This window comes from Ictalurus furcatus, chromosome 24, assembly GCF_023375685.1.
Source record: "Ictalurus furcatus strain D&B chromosome 24, Billie_1.0, whole genome shotgun sequence".
Lineage (NCBI taxonomy): Eukaryota > Metazoa > Chordata > Actinopteri > Siluriformes > Ictaluridae > Ictalurus > Ictalurus furcatus.
Genome location: NC_071278.1, coordinates 1296404 through 1316242, shown reverse-complemented (window position 1 = coordinate 1316242; position 19839 = coordinate 1296404). Strand labels below are relative to the sequence as shown.

General features: G+C 42.0%; 1 protein-coding gene across 1 annotated transcript; it reads right to left on the bottom strand.

Annotated features, from left to right (window-relative positions):
* Window positions 1-949: 949 nt before the first annotated feature.
* Window positions 950-17074, bottom strand: mc5ra (melanocortin 5a receptor). Its single transcript, XM_053613323.1, has 2 exons — window positions 17030-17074; window positions 950-2412 (listed from the first exon to the last, which is right to left on the bottom strand). The coding sequence occupies exon 2, from the start codon at window positions 2334-2336 to the stop codon at window positions 1338-1340; it is 999 nt and encodes a 332-aa protein (XP_053469298.1). The 5' UTR covers window positions 2337-2412; window positions 17030-17074; the 3' UTR covers window positions 950-1337.
* Window positions 17075-19839: the final 2765 nt, after the last annotated feature.

Here is a 19839-nt window from a genome sequence, read left to right as displayed (position 1 = left end):
AGTCCAGATTTTCTTTGTAATAAAATATAAAGGAGTAACAGCATGCACTTAGCCTCACTGGACAAGTCGAGAAAATTCTCCTGTGCAAAACACTTCTGAAGATGTAGGCGGTGTAGGAGTCGGAATATGTGTGCCTTTAAATTGCAATTTAGATTCACCGAAGGCCCTTGATATGAATATTGGATTTTAAGCATGTCGAAACATGAATATGAAATGCACTCACCTCCTACAGCTGCTGAAGTTCTTCTGAATTTTTCTGTCTCTCAAAATTCCTCAAGAAACTTTGAGCACTAGCAGTTTTCTGAGCTTTTCGGACTTTGTTAGTGAAGAGCCCTGCAGTCCCTCGTGGGCATTTATTAATATTTTAAAAGCTGGAACAGATTTCCAGGCAGTTCCACAAGCATTAAAAAAAAACCTTACCAAGGTCATTTCAGTGAAAACAGGTGTAGGTGGCATGACATGACATGAGAGCTTTCTTCATTTCGCTTTTTCAGGGACACTAACGTTACGTGCTTCACTGATGGATTCAATTCGATCACTGATTTCATTCTGACTCTCCTGTCAGAGAGGAACGTAATAACACTACATGGTTTTAATAATAATAATAATAATAATAATAATAATAATAATAATAATAATAAAAACATCCATTAATGTGTTGAGAGGCCAACTTTGGATTCGTTCATTCCTGTGAGTCGAATTGCCCGAATCACTTAAAAGAATCGTTAAGAAAGAGTGATTCATTCTCAAACGACCCATCAAACACTGAGGCCATCCTCCAATCTGTATATTTACAGTCGCGAGTGTAGAATCCTGGTCAAAATCAAGTACAATTCATTTCCATAAACGAAATTAAAAAGTGCTTGGTCCCCCCAAAAAACAAAACAAACCCTGCATATGTGCGTAATAACTAAATGAAAATATCCAGTGTATTTGATAACATTCGTTTTTCCTGTGTTTTTTTTTAAACATTCATTTTTGTTTACATGAGCTAGGTAATGGTTAACAAGCTAGAATGCTTGCTAGCTACATCGGTCACATACATTGTGCATACATTGTTAGAACATACCAGCTAGCATATTGGAACATAATTATTATATTATATTGTAACATAATTCGAACACAGTATATCATTCTCTGGATGACGTTCTCTGAAAAACATTCACATGCAGGTATGATCACCGACAGAACACGTGGGATTGCTGGAGTTTTCTGCATGGTGTATTAACATGTTTTTTTCCTTCACGTAACAGTATGACGAGTGAGGTGTATAACTTGTCCGACGGCTAGCTAAAACAATCTTAAACGACGCACACACGATACACGGATTTGTGGATTCAATTAGACCATCGTAGGACATTCCTCAGGCTGTAGCAGCAGATGATCTCCTTGAGCGTCTTGCGCATCTCCTGGCTCCTGAAGGCGTAGATGAGCGGGTCGATGACGGAGTTGCACATGATCAGGATGAGGTACATGTTGAAGTGGGACATGAAACACATGCAGTACAGGTTCCTCGGGCAGGAGATCATGAGGATGAGGTGGAGGAAGAAGGGTGCCCAGCACACGATGAAGATCCCCAGCAGGATGGTGAGCGTGACGGCCGCTTTCATGTTAGTCCTCTGGTGGATGGAGTTGTATCCGGGCAGGGCGGCGATGCGCTTGACGTGCGAGCGGGCCAACATGAACATGTGGGTGTACAGTGAGGCCATGAGCGCCAGCATGATGAAGAACATGGACACCAGGCACACGATGACAAGCGTGCTGTCGGAGTAGATGATGAAGACGATGCCGCATCCCGTGCAAAAGGTCCAAATCCCGGTGATGATGAGTGATGCGCGCTTCACGGTCATGATGTTGTGGTAGCGCAGCGCGTAAAAAGTGGTGACGTAGCGATCCACGGCGATGGCCAGGAGGCTGCACATGGACGCCACCACAGAGATGCAGATCATGGAGTCGAAGACGTTGTCTATTTGTCTAATGATGTGATCTTCTGCCACCAGCTGTTGATTGCTGAGCAGGTAGATGACGATGGTCTCCCACGCGTTCGACACGCTCACCAACATGTCCGCCACTGCCAGACTACACACGAAGAAGTACATGGGCGAGTGCAGGTTCTTGTTCTTCACTATGGCGCAGATGACCAGGATGTTCTCCAACAAGCTGATGATGCCCAGAATGAGGAAGACCTCAGGGGTGATGTTGAGCTGCTCACAGACTTTGGATTTCGTCCGAGATGGTGGCGCGTCTGTGCCGTTCAGGGAGTAGACCTCTCGGCTGGAATTAAGCATAAAGCTCCAGACAGAGGGGCTGACAGTGGTGGTCTTGGAGAAGTTCATCTTGGTGAAGCGATTTGGTGTAAAGTTTCTGGAGCTTTCTGCGAGTCAGTGGCTTGGTGTACGTGGCATCATTACTCTGAGAACGAGATGAGATGGTATAATTAGGCAAATCACCTCAAATACAAATGATGTCTAATACACCTTTAGAAGGGAAGGTTACATCTTATGGGTTCTTTGGTTTGTCCCTTGAAGAACAGTTCTGTATGGAGGTTATTATCTGAGAAGCTCTTAGTTGTGTTAATGGTCCCAGTTTACTTACCGTCACTTCCTGTCTACAGCTATGTAAGGAATAAAACCTTCAGAGTGACCCCGAAGATGACTATTTACCTATAACAGCACATTCCCAAGTGCTTTATTCCTCTGATACCATAAATGTCAGAAAACCTAAAGTGACAGCTTTACCTCTGACTGTTACAAGGCTCTGACACTGGAGACTCCTTCTGTAAATCTCCTTACACACAGTTTTTAATAGATCACGGAGTTCTTAATCCATCGCGGAGCCTCTGCTGTACGAGTCCCTGTGAATGAGCCGTTATTACAGAAGCGATCAGAACGGGCGTGTTAATATAAACCTGTGATTTGCAGCTGCGCTACTGTTATAGGAAATGAATCAACACCTTCTGCGATGTCATGTAAGAAGAATGTGACGTATCGTTTCTCCATCGATCCTTTTCTTAACCCGATATCTCGATCAGAATGTGGTTTATTTCCCATGGGTTGCATAATTCCTGTGCTTCCAACATTTCTGAAAGAGCTTTAGGCTGTTCTATGATGTTCTGTCTCGTGTATGGTCATACGTTAGTCATGTTCTCAAGCGAAGGCTTCAGCGAGAGACGCGCATGAGTGCCGAGAATTCAACACTGTGCTCTGACCCAGTTTTTTCACGCTTATAAAAGAAGCTTTGTAAGATCTGCCTAACAGTGCTTACCGGCCTTTTCTCAAAGGGAATAATTCATCAGGACGGTGGCGGTGCCGACATGCACTCAGGGCTTCTTCCATGGACAAGTTCCTCTCTTCAGATCTCAATGGCTTGATGGATTAGTTACCATGAAGCTGGTCAGAATTCCGGGAAATGAATGGAGACGTGTTTCAGAAAGAAACGTTGGGCCACAAACACTCTTTTGCTCTACATGCGGCTGTTATATGAGAGCGTTGGAGTTCTGGATTGTGATTGGTCAGAAGGTGTTGATTCATTTTCCTTAACAGCAGCTCTGACAGCATGGAGAAGCAGGAGGTGTCAATAAATAGAAAATAGAAGCAATGTTGCAGGTTAATTTTTTATCACAGTTCGGAATCAGATGTTTAGGTATAATGAACCAAAGGCACGTCACGGTTATTGGTTATCCTTGTTATTTCTGCTCATTAGCTGGAAGCACAGGGACATTTAATAAACACGACCTTCAGCTTTATTTACAGATGTTTAGAGTCAACACTACGCTCTGTTTCACTGCGCAATCAGCCGAATGTTACACCTGTAAACCGCCTCGCTCACAGCAGTTCATCACGGTTCAACCTGACGTACGCTTACGCTCGTAAGAGTCAGAATAGGTGTTTGGGGGTTTTTTTAGGATAATGTGGGGTTGGTGTTTTAGGGGTTAGTTAGGTGTTCACGGAAGAGGTGGGTCTTTAGCTGTTTTTTGAAGAGAGTGACAGATTCTGTGGTCCGGATTGAGGCTGGAAATTCATTCCGCCGCTGAGGGACAGTTAGTGTGAAGGTTCTGGAAAGGGACCTTGAGCCAGACTGTATGAAAAAGAAAAAAAATGAACGACTGGTACATTTTGCAGCGTTTGGGACACGATGGCTGCTGTGACGTTTTCTCTCGAGTGCTCTCGCTGAGTTTTCCAACACGCAGAGAGAAACAGACCAGATGAACTGATTCATATCTGGCCAGTTTTTAAAAAAAAATTTATCACGCTCACATTCTGTCGCTATTAAAATTTAATTCACTTCAAAGACGACAGGATTTCTATGGAAATACAGAGCTTGATCGCATGTAAGAAGAAGAACAAAGACTTCTAATGTGCTGCAGATTCCCTTCAAACAGACATCGTGTTATATTTAAAAATGAAAACAGACAACTATTTGAAGCAGGTTGGCTTTATGGCCCTCATGTTACTATTTAACCTGGACATGTTCAGCACTACAGTGTTTCTTTTAAAGAATAATCTTCCCTTCATTTCTAAAGATTTCAGTTATAGGTTTGTCCCGGTGGCTAAGTGGTTATCATGTTTGCCTCACACCTCCGGGGTTGGGGATTCGATTCCCACCTCCGCCCTGAGTGCGCAGAGTTTGCCTGTTCTCCCAGTACTTCGGGCGTTTCCTCCCTCATTCTGAAAACACGCGTTGTAGGCTGATCGCCGTTTCCAAATTGTCCATAGTGTGTGTGCAATTGTGCCCTTGAGTGGGTTGGCACCCTATCCAGGGTGTCCCCTGCCTTGTACCCCGAGTCCCCTGGGATAGGCTCCAGGCTCCCTGTGACCCTGTGTAGGATAAGCGGTATGGAAAACAGGTGGATGGATGGATGGATGGAAGTTATGTTATGTTCACCCATAAGACTTCATTTAACTATTAAGTTAAACCACACCGCATGATTCAAGATCCACGAAGTTCACACCCTGCTGTGTTTCTTCCTGACGAAAACATTTGTAATATCGCCTCATTTCACGTTCAGTCATAAATTTACCTGCTCAGGTTTAACCCTTTCTCACAGCACATCGGCGTCTCATACCGCCTGCGGAATGGGAATCGACTGAGCACACATTTTCAGTCAGTCTGGATGAATTCATTATATCATCACTATCATCAAGTCTGTTATAAGATTAGTCAGGACACTGTTGGGTTTCTGTGTGTGGAGTATCTTGACTCTTGTTTAGCTGCTGGTGAGCAGGGCGATGGGAAAGGGGCGGGGTAGTAAAATACCGTATACAACTGCCACGATAAAATGATCACAAATAAATTCAATGCTGAACACGGGCACGCCCAAAAAACCTATAAAGACGAGGTATTTGAGGTTTTATCTAATCAACTGCATAGGTTTTTAAAAGTAAGCATTTATTTTGAAATTGATGCAGGCTACACATTCCAAAAAAGTTGGGACGGGGGGCAATTTAGGACCAATAGCGATGTAGAAGTTGAAATAAGAAGGTGAGGTGAAACAGGTCAGGCGATCGTCTAATCATAATATATAAGAGCCTCTAAAAAAGGTCTAGTCCTTCAAGAGCAAGGACGGGCCGAGGCTCGCTGATCTGCCAACAGAATCCAACACTTTGAGAACAATATTTTCAAAAATAAATTAAATCCAAAAAGTTTTCACATCAAATAAAGTGTTAATAACGCGTGTTCAGTGTAGTACAGCGTGAACTGAATTTTCAATAGAATTTACATTTTCCATGCTGTCCCAACTTTTTTGGAATTAGGGGTTGTACATGGACAGAGAAGATAATAAATAAAAACACAGTTTCTGAGCTGTAATTAGATATTCTGAACATGTTTTTCAGCCCGTAGGAGCAGGTGATCTGTCTGGGGTCGTACATCCGATGGCTGTGTCCTGAATGCTAAAAGCTGAATGTCTCGGTTTATTCCTTTCAGTGTGGACAGGGAGGACGCTGTGGGTGCTGTTCTGGACGCTGTGGGTGCTGTTCTGGACACTGTGGGTGCTGTCCTGGACACTGTGGGTGATGTCCTGGACACTGTCCTGCTTTAACACACTTTTCCTCTTTTCAACACAAAGAAACATTTTAAGAAACACGGCGGTGTGGAATAAAAATTCTACACACTCTTTCTCCGAGAGCAGAGATGAAAATAGAAAGCAACTTGTAGGATTCGTCAGGGATGACAGACAAGCATCTGTGTGTGTGTGTGTGTGTGTGTGTGTGTGTGTAAGCATCAGCTTATACAGTTTGATAGCAGGCCTTGGGTCCTCAGCCCTTTACTCCCACTTCTCTATTCTTGCCAATTTCTCTCTCTCTCTCTCTCCATGTCGCTCAATCTGTCTCTCTCTCTCTATCTCTCTCTCTGTGTCTCTCAATCTGTCTCTCTCTCTCTCTTTCTAATGCAATCTCTCCATCAGACAGGAATACCTAAATAATTCTAACCTAAGTTCTCAGCTGTCTGCCCAGCACTGGTTTTGACTAATCAGTGTGTGTGTGTGTGTGTGTGTGTGTGTGTGTGTGTGTGTGTGTGTGTGTGTGCACATCTCCTTAGCAGCCTCCACGTCCCATTCAGTTCCCTCATAGGGGAAATATTCTAAAAAGTCTTAGATTTTCGTTGTATTACAGTAACAAATTCTTGCTCCGTAATATTTTATGTTTTATCACCGTTTCCACGTCCCTGCATGTTGCTGATTCATTAAAAAAAAAAAAAAAAAAAATTCTAATAAAAAATCTCATCTGAAATCTGTGCAACTTAGTTTATTAGTAAAACTAGTTAAAAAAAAATCACTCGTACCAGAACGCATCCTTGGTTGATGTGTGTAGTGCAGCAGGTGGTGTGTCACGTGAGCTGGTAGTGCAACACTCCATATTTAGCAAGTGGACGTGAACGTGTAAAGACGCTCTGTAAAATACAACTATACAGCGACCCTTTACTTTTTGTATAATAATTCCCCCTTATTTCTAAGAAGGGTGTTGCTGAATACACACACACACACACACACACACACACACACACACATATATATACAGTTGTGGTCGGAAGTTTACATACACTCCTCATGGACATGAATGTCATGGCAGTATTGGGCTTTCAGTCATTTCTTTGAACTTTTCTTATTTTGGGGCAGAATGATTCTACAACATACATCTTTAATCAAATAAAAAAACAAGAATTTGGTTCACACGTTTTAATTCCTTTGGGGGTTTTTTGTAATCAACACAAGCTCAAAAATATACATAAAAACACTTAGATGATTCATTCAGCGGTGCTGAAAGTTCCAAAATGTCCTTTAATTTGCCAAGACCACGGCATCTTCATTTCCTGTTAGTGATCATGATTGGCTACAGCTGGCAGCTTCTCTGTGCCAATATACAAAGGCTTTGTTTGACTCATTGGATTCCCCGACACACTGCACTATGGGAAAGTCCAAGGAGCACAGTGCAGATCTGAAAAAGAGGATGGTGGATTTACACGAGTCAGGAAAGTCTCATGGAGCCATTTCTAAACAACTGCAGATTCCAAGATCATCAGCTCAAACAATCGTACGTAAGTAGACGTTATTGTGAAGTGTAGCCATTTTCCCGAGGTCTGGCAGAAGACCCAAACTGTCACCCTCAGCTGAGAGGAAAGTGGTTCGGACGGTCAGGAAAACCCCAGGAACCGCCGATGAACAGGCCTGTCATGAACTGGAAGCTGCTGGAACATCAGTGTCACTGTCTACAGTCAAGCGAGTTTTACATCGCCGTGGACTGAAATACTTCCGTCCAAGAGAGAATCCCCCGCTCCAAAATCGACACCTTCAAGCCCGTGTAAAGTTTGTGGCTGACCACGTGAAGAAAGAAAAAGCCTTCTGGAGGAAAGTTTTATGGTCAGATGAGACAAAGATTGAGTTGTTTGGCCACAATGACCAGAGGTTTGTTTGGAGGAGTAAAGAACACTGTAGCACTGTTAAGAGGTAGGAGGTAGTATTATGCTCTGGGGCTGTTTTGCTGCCAGTGGAACTGGTGCACTGCACAAAGTGGATGGAATAATGAAGAAGGAGGTCTACCTTAGAATTATTCAGCATAATCTCAAACCCTCAGCCAGACGGTTGAAACTTGGACACAATTGGGTGTTCCAACAGGACAACGACTCCAAACACACCTCACAGCTGGTTGTAGCATGGATAAAGCAGGCTAACATTAAGCTTTTGGAATGACCTTCCCAAAGTCCTGATCTCAACCCTGTTGAAAATTAGTGGACTGTGCTTAAAAGCCGAGTCAGGGCCCGAAAACCAACAAATGTCACTGAACTTTACCAATTCTGCCAAGAAGAGCGGTCAAATATCCAACCAGAATTCTTCCAGAAGCTGCTGGATGGCTTCCAAAAGCGTCTGCTCGAGGTGAAACTTACTAAGGGACATTCAACTAAATATGAGGCGTGCTGTGTGTATATTTTTGACCCTGTGTGTATATTTTTGACCCTGTGTGTATATTTTTGACCTTGTGTTGATTACAGAAAACCCCAAATAAATTCAAACTAGAACCAAATTCTTGTTGTTTTTTGTTTTTTTTTATTAAAGATGCATGATGTACAATCATTCTGGAGAATAAGCAATTATGGGATAAAAACTCCCGGTGCAACGTTTGACTCAGATCTGACATTTTTAAATCGCACACTGATGATAATAACAAGACGATAACTCACAATGCAAAATGCTGAGAAGATGATTCACACATTCATCCAGCTTTCTCGTTTCACGGAGCATCAAAAATCAATAAAGCACGATAAATCTCCTTCTACTCGTCTTCTTTCAGGTCTAAAAATCTGACGTGTTCCAAATCAAGGTTTGATATCGAGCACTGACTAAAATCTAATGAAGGTTATGTGACGAGTTATTCTTCAAGTTAAATAAACAGCGTTTTAAAAACAAAAAAAAACATCCTGCAATAATATGAATGAAATTAATACAACTGGACAAAAAAACGTGATAAAATAGACTGATTAGTGTAAATTACAAAGCACGTTTATGGTACAGCTGATTTACATTTAGCCACGCCCACCAAACTCCATAAAAGGCAAAGCTCACAGACAGCTGAAAATGTCAAAACGAACACTAAATGGTGAAAGAGTCTGCGAGCGTTCCTCATTTTAATAGGGTGCCTTTACTTTCGTCTTAATTTGAACGGCTAGTCTTGTTTGTCTTAATTGTTTTGGAATCACTTTCTGTCACGTCATTCATACAAAACGACAAACTGTTCATCGAATCCGATTTGAAGCCGATCGCTCGAGGTTCGCATTACTGCGTCTCCTTAAATGGGAATTTACACAAACCTACGTGGAAATTTACTCGAACTCTGGAGTGGAATGTCGGATTTTTCTGGATTTTCACGAACACCACATTCCTCGTGTAAGTCCCTTGTATCCAGTTTGATCAACGTTTTCAGTGTTTCCAGATGTGGAGAACAGAGGGTTAGGAATCTCACATCATCTCGAGCAGCTCAGTGAAGGTCCATCAGCGCGTCAGTGTCCGGCGTCTCGTCACGCGTCTCGCGGCCGCCGAATTTCTCCGCCTCGGCTTGGTTTTTCATCTCCGTGTCAGTTTCGCGAACTCACAGAAAGGTCACTGTGTTGTGAGTCAGACGAAGAACTTAAATGTGAAACTCATTAGATTTTGTTTTTCTTTCAGACAATATTCTTACACCAACGGCCTGAAAAATCCCCTGAGCTTAAATTAGCTCTGAATTCTGCGTGGAAAATGTAAATGAGTGAAACAATGAATGAGTTTTTCTTTTTCTTGTTTAAAATGACTTTTCTAACCAACACAGACTTTAGAGTAAACAGCAGCTCGGACAGTAGCGCAGCTGCAACCCATACGGTGAAGTTTTCTGCAGGAAGATGTTTCAGTAACACTTATGGAAGGAGTCTCCAGTCCCAGCGCTTTGTAACAGTCTGTAATCCGAAGTTTTTTCCGACGTCTTCGAAACGTTTTAATCCATTCATGTGGAACATCCGCGGTACGAGTCCCTACGGATGAGCTGTTACTATAGAAACGATAAGATATTAGAAGGAGCGAATTAATTACGAATAAACCTGCGATTTGCAGCTGCGCTCCGGTCCGAGCTGCTGTCACGGCAAATGAATCAACAAGCTTCTGACCAATCACAATCCAGAACTCAACACCGTCGTGTTATAAATGCAGTTTATGTTGAAAGGCTTCTTCATAAAAACTTCTCCACGTGACTCATAAAAGCGAGTGCGCGACATGGGAATAAGAGATTTCATGAAAACAAAGGCTTCTGTGCTGAGCTGGATCCCGCGGGTCCTGACCCAGTTCTACTGTTGTGACATATTATTTCATCGTTATTTTTTTAATGAATGAGAAGGAAAAGCGAATGAGAAAAGTCTTGCACTTATTCGCTTTCTTTGGGTCTGTCGTTTTTTTTATTCTTTAGTTAAAAGGGCTCGGTGAAGTCTGAAGCCGAGGCCAAGTTCAAAGTAGCGGGATCAAATTAACGGCCGCCCACACGGGGGCTTCGGCACGGCGTGTAGCAGTGAGTCAGACGCGTCCAGTTGAACACGTGGTCTGAAGATAAACCCACACAGTAAAGGACAGTCGCTCACAGCAGACTGCTTTTCCTTCTAGAGCGCAGGTTTTTTCTCAAGGTCTTGGTGACTCATGTGTGCGTTTCCCTCAGCGGGCTTCTTGTTAGCTCTTGTTGCTCTTGTTCAACATTAAAGTCTCCATTTCTGCTCCTCATTAGCCACATCACACAGAGACTGCTCAGGACGTTTGCTTTCACAAACTGGCTTAGGCTGAGGCAAGAAAATCCCTAAATGTTCATTTAAGCTGCTTTCATACTTTCCCTTTATTCAGAAAAATGAAACTTTCATATTGTAACCATGACAACACTCTTACTAGTCAGAGTTAGTATCCATGTTGCCCAATTTTTTTGTTGCTAGATTTTGTTTCTGACAACCTATCACTGATCACCACTGTTTCCCAACAACCAATCACTGATCACCACTGTTTCCCAACAACTAATCACTGATCACCACTGTTTCCCAACAACCAATCACTGATCACCACTGTTTCCCAACAACCAATCACTGATCACCACTGTTTCCCGACAACTAATCACTGATCACCACTGTTTCCCAACAACCAATCACTGATCACCACTGTTTCCCGACAACTAATCACTGATCACCACTGTTTCCCGACAACCAATCACTGATCACCACTGTTTCCCGACAACTAATCACTGATCACCACTGTTTCCCGACAACTAATCACTGATCACCACTGTTTCCCAACAACCAATCACTGATCACCACTGTTTCCCAACAACCAATCACTGATCACCACTGTTTCCCAACAACTAATCACTGATCACCACTGTTTCCCAACAACCAATCACTGATCACCACTGTTTCCCGACAACTAATCACTGATCACCACTGTTTCCCGACAACCAATCACTGATCACCACTGTTTCCCGACAACTAATCACTGATCACCACTGTTTCCCAACAACTAATCACTGATCACATTGTGTCTAACAAACAATCACTGATCACCACTGTTTCCCAACAAACAATCACTGATCACCACTGTTTCCCAACAACTAATCACTGATCACCACTGTTTCCCAACAACCAATCACTGATCACCACTGTTTCCCAACAAACAATCACTGATCACCACTGTTTCCCAACAAACAATCACTGATCACCACTGTTTCCCAACAACCAATCACTGATCACCACTGTTTCCCAACAACCAATCACTAATCACCACTGTTTCCCAACAACTAATCATTAATCACCACTGTTTCCCAACAAACAATCACTGATCACCACTGTTTCCCAACAAACAATCACTGATCACCACTGTTTCCCAACGATCACTGATCACCACTGTTTCCCAACGATCACTGATCACCACTGTTTCCCAACAAACAATCACTGATCACACTGTGTCTAACAACCAATCACTGATCACCACTGTTTCCCAACAACCAATCACTGATCACCACTGTTTCCCAACAACTAATCACTGATCACCACTGTTTCCCAACAACTAATCACTGATCACCACTGTTTCCCAACAACCGATCACTGATCACCACTGTTTCCCGACAACTGATCACTGATCACCACTGTTTCCCGACAACCAATCACTGATCACCACTGTTTCCCAACAAACAATCACTGATCACCACTGTTTCTGACAACCAATCACTGATCACCACTGTTTCCCAGCAACTAATCACTGATCACCACTGTTTCTGACAACCAATCACTGATCACCACTGTTTCCCAACAAACAATCACTGATCACCACTGTTTCCCGACAACTAATCACTGATCACCACTGTTTCCCGACAACTAATCACTGATCACCACTGTTTCTGACAACCAATCACTGATCACCACTGTTTCCCAACAAACAATCACTGATCACATTGTGTCTAACAAACAATCACTGATCACCACTGTTTCCCAACAAACAATCACTGATCACCACTGTTTCCCAACAACTAATCACTGATCACCACTGTTTCCCAACAACCAATCACTGATCACCACTGTTTCCCAACAAACAATCACTGATCACCACTGTTTCCCAACAACCAATCACTGATCACCACTGTTTCCCAACAACTAATCACTAATCACCACTGTTTCCCAACAACTAATCATTAATCACCACTGTTTCCCAACAAACAATCACTGATCACCACTGTTTCCCAACAACCAATCACTGATCACCACTGTTTCCCAACAACTAATCACTAATCACCACTGTTTCCCAACAACTAATCATTAATCACCACTGTTTCCCAACAAACAATCACTGATCACCACTGTTTCCCAACAAACAATCACTGATCACCACTGTTTCCCAACGATCACTGATCACCACTGTTTCCCAACGATCACTGATCACCACTGTTTCCCAACAAACAATCACTGATCACACTGTGTCTAACAACCAATCACTGATCACCACTGTTTCCCAACAACCAATCACTGATCACCACTGTTTCCCAACAACTAATCACTGATCACCACTGTTTCCCAACAACTAATCACTGATCACCACTGTTTCCCAACAACCGATCACTGATCACCACTGTTTCCCGACAACTGATCACTGATCACCACTGTTTCCCGACAACCAATCACTGATCACCACTGTTTCCCAACAAACAATCACTGATCACCACTGTTTATGACAACCAATCACTGATCACCACTGTTTCCCAACAACTAATCACTGATCACCACTGTTTCTGACAACCAATCACTGATCACCACTGTTTCCCAACAAACAATCACTGATCACCACTGTTTCCCGACAACTAATCACTGATCACCACTGTTTCCCGACAACTAATCACTGATCACCACTGTTTCTGACAACCAATCACTGATCACCACTGTTTCCCAACAAACAATCACTGATCACATTGTGTCTAACAAACAATCACTGATCACCACTGTTTCCCAACAAACAATCACTGATCACCACTGTTTCCCAACAACTAATCACTGATCACCACTGTTTCCCAACAACCAATCACTGATCACCACTGTTTCCCAACAAACAATCACTGATCACCACTGTTTCCCAACAAACAATCACTGATCACCACTGTTTCCCAACAACCAATCACTGATCACCACTGTTTCCCAACAACTAATCACTAATCACCACTGTTTCCCAACAACTAATCATTAATCACCACTGTTTCCCAACAAACAATCACTGATCACCACTGTTTCCCAACAAACAATCACTGATCACCACTGTTTCCCAACAAACAATCACTGATCACCACTGTTTCCCAACGATCACTGATCACCACTGTTTCCCAACGATCACTGATCACCACTGTTTCCCAACAAACAATCACTGATCACACTGTGTCTAACAACCAGTCACTGATCACCACTGTTTCCCAACAACCAATCACTGATCACCACTGTTTCCCAACAACCAATCACTGATCACCACTGTTTCCCAGCAATTAATGACTAGTCTCTATTTTTCCTAACAACCAATCAACTCTATTCTATTCTATGTAAATTCAGAAATCTTCATTTTTTGCCGTTTTTTGAGCAACACTGGATCTGGAGAACTGTAGGATTGCAGGACAGACACTAACGCCTGCTCAAACTCGGGCTGCAACTAACGATTATTTTCCTAATTGATTAATTGGACGATTGTTTTTTCGATTAATTGTTGAATCCGATTTTTTTAAATCCCAAATTTTCAATACCATTAAACATTTCATATGTTTTTTACGTTCTATTGTGAATAACATACGGGTTTATGAGATTTGCTCATCGTTTTTATTTACATTTTACACAGCGTCCCAACTTTTTTGGAATTGGGGATTTGTAATCTTTTAAGCAACTCCCACCAGTTTCCCCATCCACTTGCACACAGCGGAGCATGTGGGATAAAAACATAAGTTTGTGCTCGTGCATCACGGTCGTGCTTCAGTGCTACACAACTCCGCTTTGTACAGTTACAGTCCTCTTCACGGCATTCAATATAAAACGCTCCCCTGCCTTACAGGACTTGGAGGTCACACTTTTCCCGCTGTCATTTGACGAATACGCCTCCGTCTGATGGTGACCGAGGTCATTTTGGGCATAAAGGGTAAGGTCATTTGGGAAACCACTCTGGTCTGTACTCTCTGCCATACTTCCATGTTTCCGGAACGGAAGTAGCGCAGTGAGTAAACGCGCCCGGTGCCGTGTGCAGACTGACTAATCAATAATAAGATTCGTTGACAATGATTTTCAGAATGGATTATTATCGATTTGATCATTTCGAGTTGTTGCTCAGAGAGTCACTAAGTGTGTCGATGGACTCATTTTCTGAAATAAAGTGACTAAAAAGGCGTCACTTCTCGTGTGGGAGGAACGAGTGACATCAGCCGTGTGATTGGTGAGAGTGATGCCTACGCATGCATGACATTAGATCAGCCATGTCCACTTCTTCATGGAATGGACAGAATTTGTCTTCTCCTGTCTCACAGACTCTAAACAAATCTATATTTATGTTTGGAAAATTACCCAGAAGGCTTAGCGCATCACCCTGACTTTTAAAGCAGACTCTCTCTCTCTCGCTCGCTTCATCCTCTAATCCCTGTGTGTGTGTACCAGCACTGAGTGCTTTGCTGACACCCACCCACCCACACTATGTGTGTCTGATGTGTGTGTGTGTGTGTGTGTGTGTGTGTGTGAGATTAATCACAGCAGCAGATGCTTTTAGACCTGCGAGGATGTCGGCTTGTCACTGAATTAAAAGCAGATTTTATTAAATTATTGACACTTCAATCCCTCCATCACCGCTTTCAATCCCTCCATCACTCCTTATCATCATTCTCAATTTCTCTTCTTTTATCTATTTATTTCTTTGATTTCTTCTTTCTCTTTTACCCATACATTAGTTTATTACCTGCTCAATCACCTTCTTTCTTTTTTATTCCACACACACGTTTTATTTCTTTCATATTTCTCCGTCACATAAAATCGCAAACCGTCCATCTCTCCTTCTTTCTTTCTTTCCTTCCTATTTTACCCGTCTGTCACTTTTTTTTACTTTTCTTTCTTCCTTTCTTTCTCTCTGACACTCAAACAGAATTTTTTTTTTTTGTCTTTTTGGCTCAGCGCTCCAACTTTCCTTATAGCCTCTCTCTCTCTCTCTCTATCTAAACGTTTTCTCTTACAAATATCTTTCTAAGAATGAAGAACAGTTAGCGGATGCTTTGTTTTGTTCAGTAAACCAGTAAATTCTAACGATCTCCTGCATTCATTTACCTGTGTAGGGATCCTGAACATAGTTATTAGCCCGATATCAGCCTGGAGTCGGATTTCCCTTTCAGATTAAACGATTTATTTTATGTTACAGATGTGTGTGGTGTTGATTTAAATAGCAATTTTATTCCTAAAATTAATCAGATGAATTCCTAACACGACTGAAACGACTGAATGAAACGCATTGAAGCGTATTCTGAAACAACTTCATTTCGTTTACTTATACTAAACATGGAATCCCCCCCACACACCCCCCCCCCCACACACACCCCTTGCTCATAAAGCATTAATTACTGTAGATAAACAACATTAACTAGCGGTTAGCAGCATTGTGTAGAATTGTTTATATCTACTCAGGGAAATGAACTGAACGCTAATGAATGCTAGCTAAACCAGCTACAATGATTCTGTTATACCTAACGCCTCTTAGCAGTGTTCCATTCATGAATTTTATTCATCTTTACTCAGTAAATTCACACAATATGTTACTAGCGACCAGCTACACTTATTTTTATTTACTTATACTGAACAGAAAGGGTTTATTATTTTATTTTATTTTTTCGTTCTCAGCTTATCCAGTTAGCCAGACGCGTTAGCTAGGTCAAATGAGTTTTGCTAGTTGCTAGTCAAAAATCGTGCAAAACTGCTGATATTTAGTCTGTAAAATGAATTATTAACATGAATGAAATGAATGAATAAAACATTGCCAACACTTTTGGAAACACTGAAGGAAACACTTTTGGAAACACTGAAGGAAACACTTTTGGAAACACTGAAGGAAACACTGCTAACGAGCTAAACATGTTGACTCTGTTGTTATGGAGATCAACACAGGAAGAACAGTGTACATGTTAAGTAAATTAAACAGAAACCCCAGTTGGAGATGTATAGTAATATGACTGGGGGGTTTAAGGAGTCTTAAAGTACGCTATTCTTTAATGATAATGTCTCCTCTCATGGTCCATGGTGTGAAATGTTCTAAGTGAAAGATTTCATATTTATTAGCTTGGACATGACACTGAAAAGCTGTCATTATAACGCGCGAAGCCACGTAGTGCTCTACTACTCCGGTGCGCACTATTTCTACATCCTCTCTAGTAGGTTAGTATGCGGTTTAGACGGTTGCCAAGGCGACGCGTCGGCACGCGAGCGTTACCTGCGTTCTATTTCAGCACACTGTTTAGTAGGGAAGTATGCAGAAGCATTCAACTCTCTCACTCACCTGAACTGCAGCGCGTTCCCAAAGTGCAGGGGTTTGTTTTATTGTATTTTATTTTATTTTATTTATTTGCTTTTTCCAAAAAAAAAAAAAAAAAAAAGATCTTCCAGAGGTTTGTGCACGACTGGAACCTGAGTATGAGATCTCAGACTGGAGATGGGTTACATTTATAGATTCAGGAGAGGAGAGAGAAGGGAGAGAGAGCTCCACCTCCCCCACACACACACACACACAGACACACGCGCACACACACACACAAATTCATTCATCCATTCATTCATTCACCTCCTACAGGTCTCATTAGGGCGCATAGAACTACTGGTGGTGTGTTTATATATATGTGTGTGTGTGTGTGTGTGTGTGTGTGTGTGTGTGTGGTAACGTTACAAAATATGAGGTTTTTATTTTTTTTTTTGGAAGATATTATGAAACGGGGCACAGTGGTTTAGTGGTCAGCACATTTGCCTTGCACCTCTGGGGTTAGGGGGTTCGAATCCCACCTCCACCCCGTGTGCACGAAGTTTGCATGTTCTCCCCCTGCTTCAGAGGTTTCCTCTGGGTACTGGTTTCCTCCTCCAGTCCAAAAAATCATTGGCGTTTCAAAATTGTGCAATTGTGCCCTGAGATGTATTGGCACCTTGTCCAGGGCGTGCCCGAGTTCCCAGGGATGGGCTCCAAGCTCCCACACGACGCTGTGTAGGACACGCATTATGGAAGATGGACGGATGGGTGGAAAGATGGATGAATATTTTTATACGTGTATGTTCTTTGTCTTGAATCGATCAAACCGCATTTGTCTGTTTCTCTTGATCTTAACCAGGCGAAGGAATGTCCTCCGGTGGCACTTACACAAAACCTCGTTAAACAAATTCACATATGTCCATCCTGACAGACATTAACCCTCGGGTTCTGTCGGTGGTCCTGGAGACTGCTGCTCCACTACAGAGGTCAACATAATAATCAGGCAACTCGGTGTAGACCATCTGTAGGCTGGACATCATTATCCTGGAACGCATCACATCATTATTATGGATAACATATTTCATCCTGCATTATTTTACACGACTATCCTGGATATTGTGACATCATTGTCTGGGTAACATTACCTTTTATTCTGGTGACATTGCATCACTATCCTGGATAATATTACATTTTATCCTGGATATTTTGACATAATTATCCCAGATAATATACACTGCCCTCCATTAATATTGGCACCCTTGGTAAGTACGAGCAAAGAAGGCTGTGAAATCTTGTCTTTATTGTTTAACCTTTTGATCTTTTTGTTAAAAAAAATTCACAAAACAATCTGAAGTCACCTACATCACCACAAGCTGTTTGGAAGGGGTTCAAGAAAAAAGCCTCTACTCTCATCCAAAAACAAACTCGAGCGTCTTCAGTGTGTCGACACTACTGGAACTTCAAATGGGATCGGGTTCTATGGTCAGATGAAACCAGAATAGAGCTTTTTGGTAATAAACACCAGAGGTGGTTTTGGAGCACACAGAGAGGTAGCCATATGGAAAAGTCCCTCATGCCCACGGTTAAATATGGAGATGGATCTTTAATGTTTTGGGGCTGTTTTTCTGCCAGAGGACCTGGACATTTTGTTAGGACACATGGCATCATGAACTCTATCAAATATCAACAGATATTAAATGAAAACCTGACTGCCTCTGCCAGAAAGATTCAGATGGGCCGTGGTTGGATCTTCCAGCAGGACGATGATCCAAAACATCATCAAAATCAACACAGAAACGGTTTACTGACCACAAAATCAAGGTCCTGACATGACCATCCCAGTCCCCTGACCTGAACCCCATAGAACACCTGTGGGCTGAACTGAAGAGGAGAGTCCACCAGCGTGGACCTCCAAATGTGAAGGATCTGGAGAGATTCTGTATGGAGGAACGCTCTCAGATCCCTCGCCATGTATTCTCCAACCTCATCAGGCGTTATAGGAGAAGACTCAGAGCTGTTAACTTGGCAAAGCGAGCTAGCACAAAGTATTGACTTTACCAAGGGTGCCAATAAATGTTGCACACCTATATTTAATAAATATAAGTATATTTTTTGTTTGCAGTTGTTTGATATCCATGAGATCAGAGTGTTTTTCAGAATTTTTTTTTAACAAAAGATCAAAATGTTAAAATAAAGACAATTCTTCACAGCCTTCTACGCTCATATTTACCAAGGGTGCCAATATTAATGGAGGGCACTGTGTATATATATATATATATATATATATATATATATATATATATATATATATATATATATTTCATCATGGATAATTTTACACACCTTTCCTGGATAACGATAGATCTTATTATGGGTAATACTGCACCATTATCCTGGATAACATTACATGAGTAAGATAAAATAAGACTTTATTAATTCCAGGTGGGAAATTCCAGACTGGACGCTGCAGACAAGAGACATTATGAAATATAACAAAAGGCAATATAGCAGCAGATGAGTATTTAAATAAGTTCAAATTAAAAACTACACAAAGCTATAAAACTGCAGAGAATATATAGACAGAAGAAACAGATGGACAGAATATAACCAGACAGACTCGTATGCAGGTTATAACAGTGTGTAAAATGTAGTTGTGCAGCACCGCACTGAGCAACATTCTTAAAGTATGATGTTTATCGTCCACGGAGTAGTGCGGAAAAGTCAGAGTGGAGAGGGTTTGTGTGGAGTTTTGTGTACAGTCTGATGGCTGCAGGTAGAAAAGTGCAGTGATTGTTGGACTGAGGGGGTGGGAGTGATCGCTCATGATGACAGAGAGCTTGGACAGAATCCTC

Coding starts and splice junctions, on each gene's coding strand:
- mc5ra (XM_053613323.1), bottom strand. CDS start 2,336: ATGAACTTCTCCAAGACCACCACTGTCAGCCCCTCTGTCTGGAGCTTT.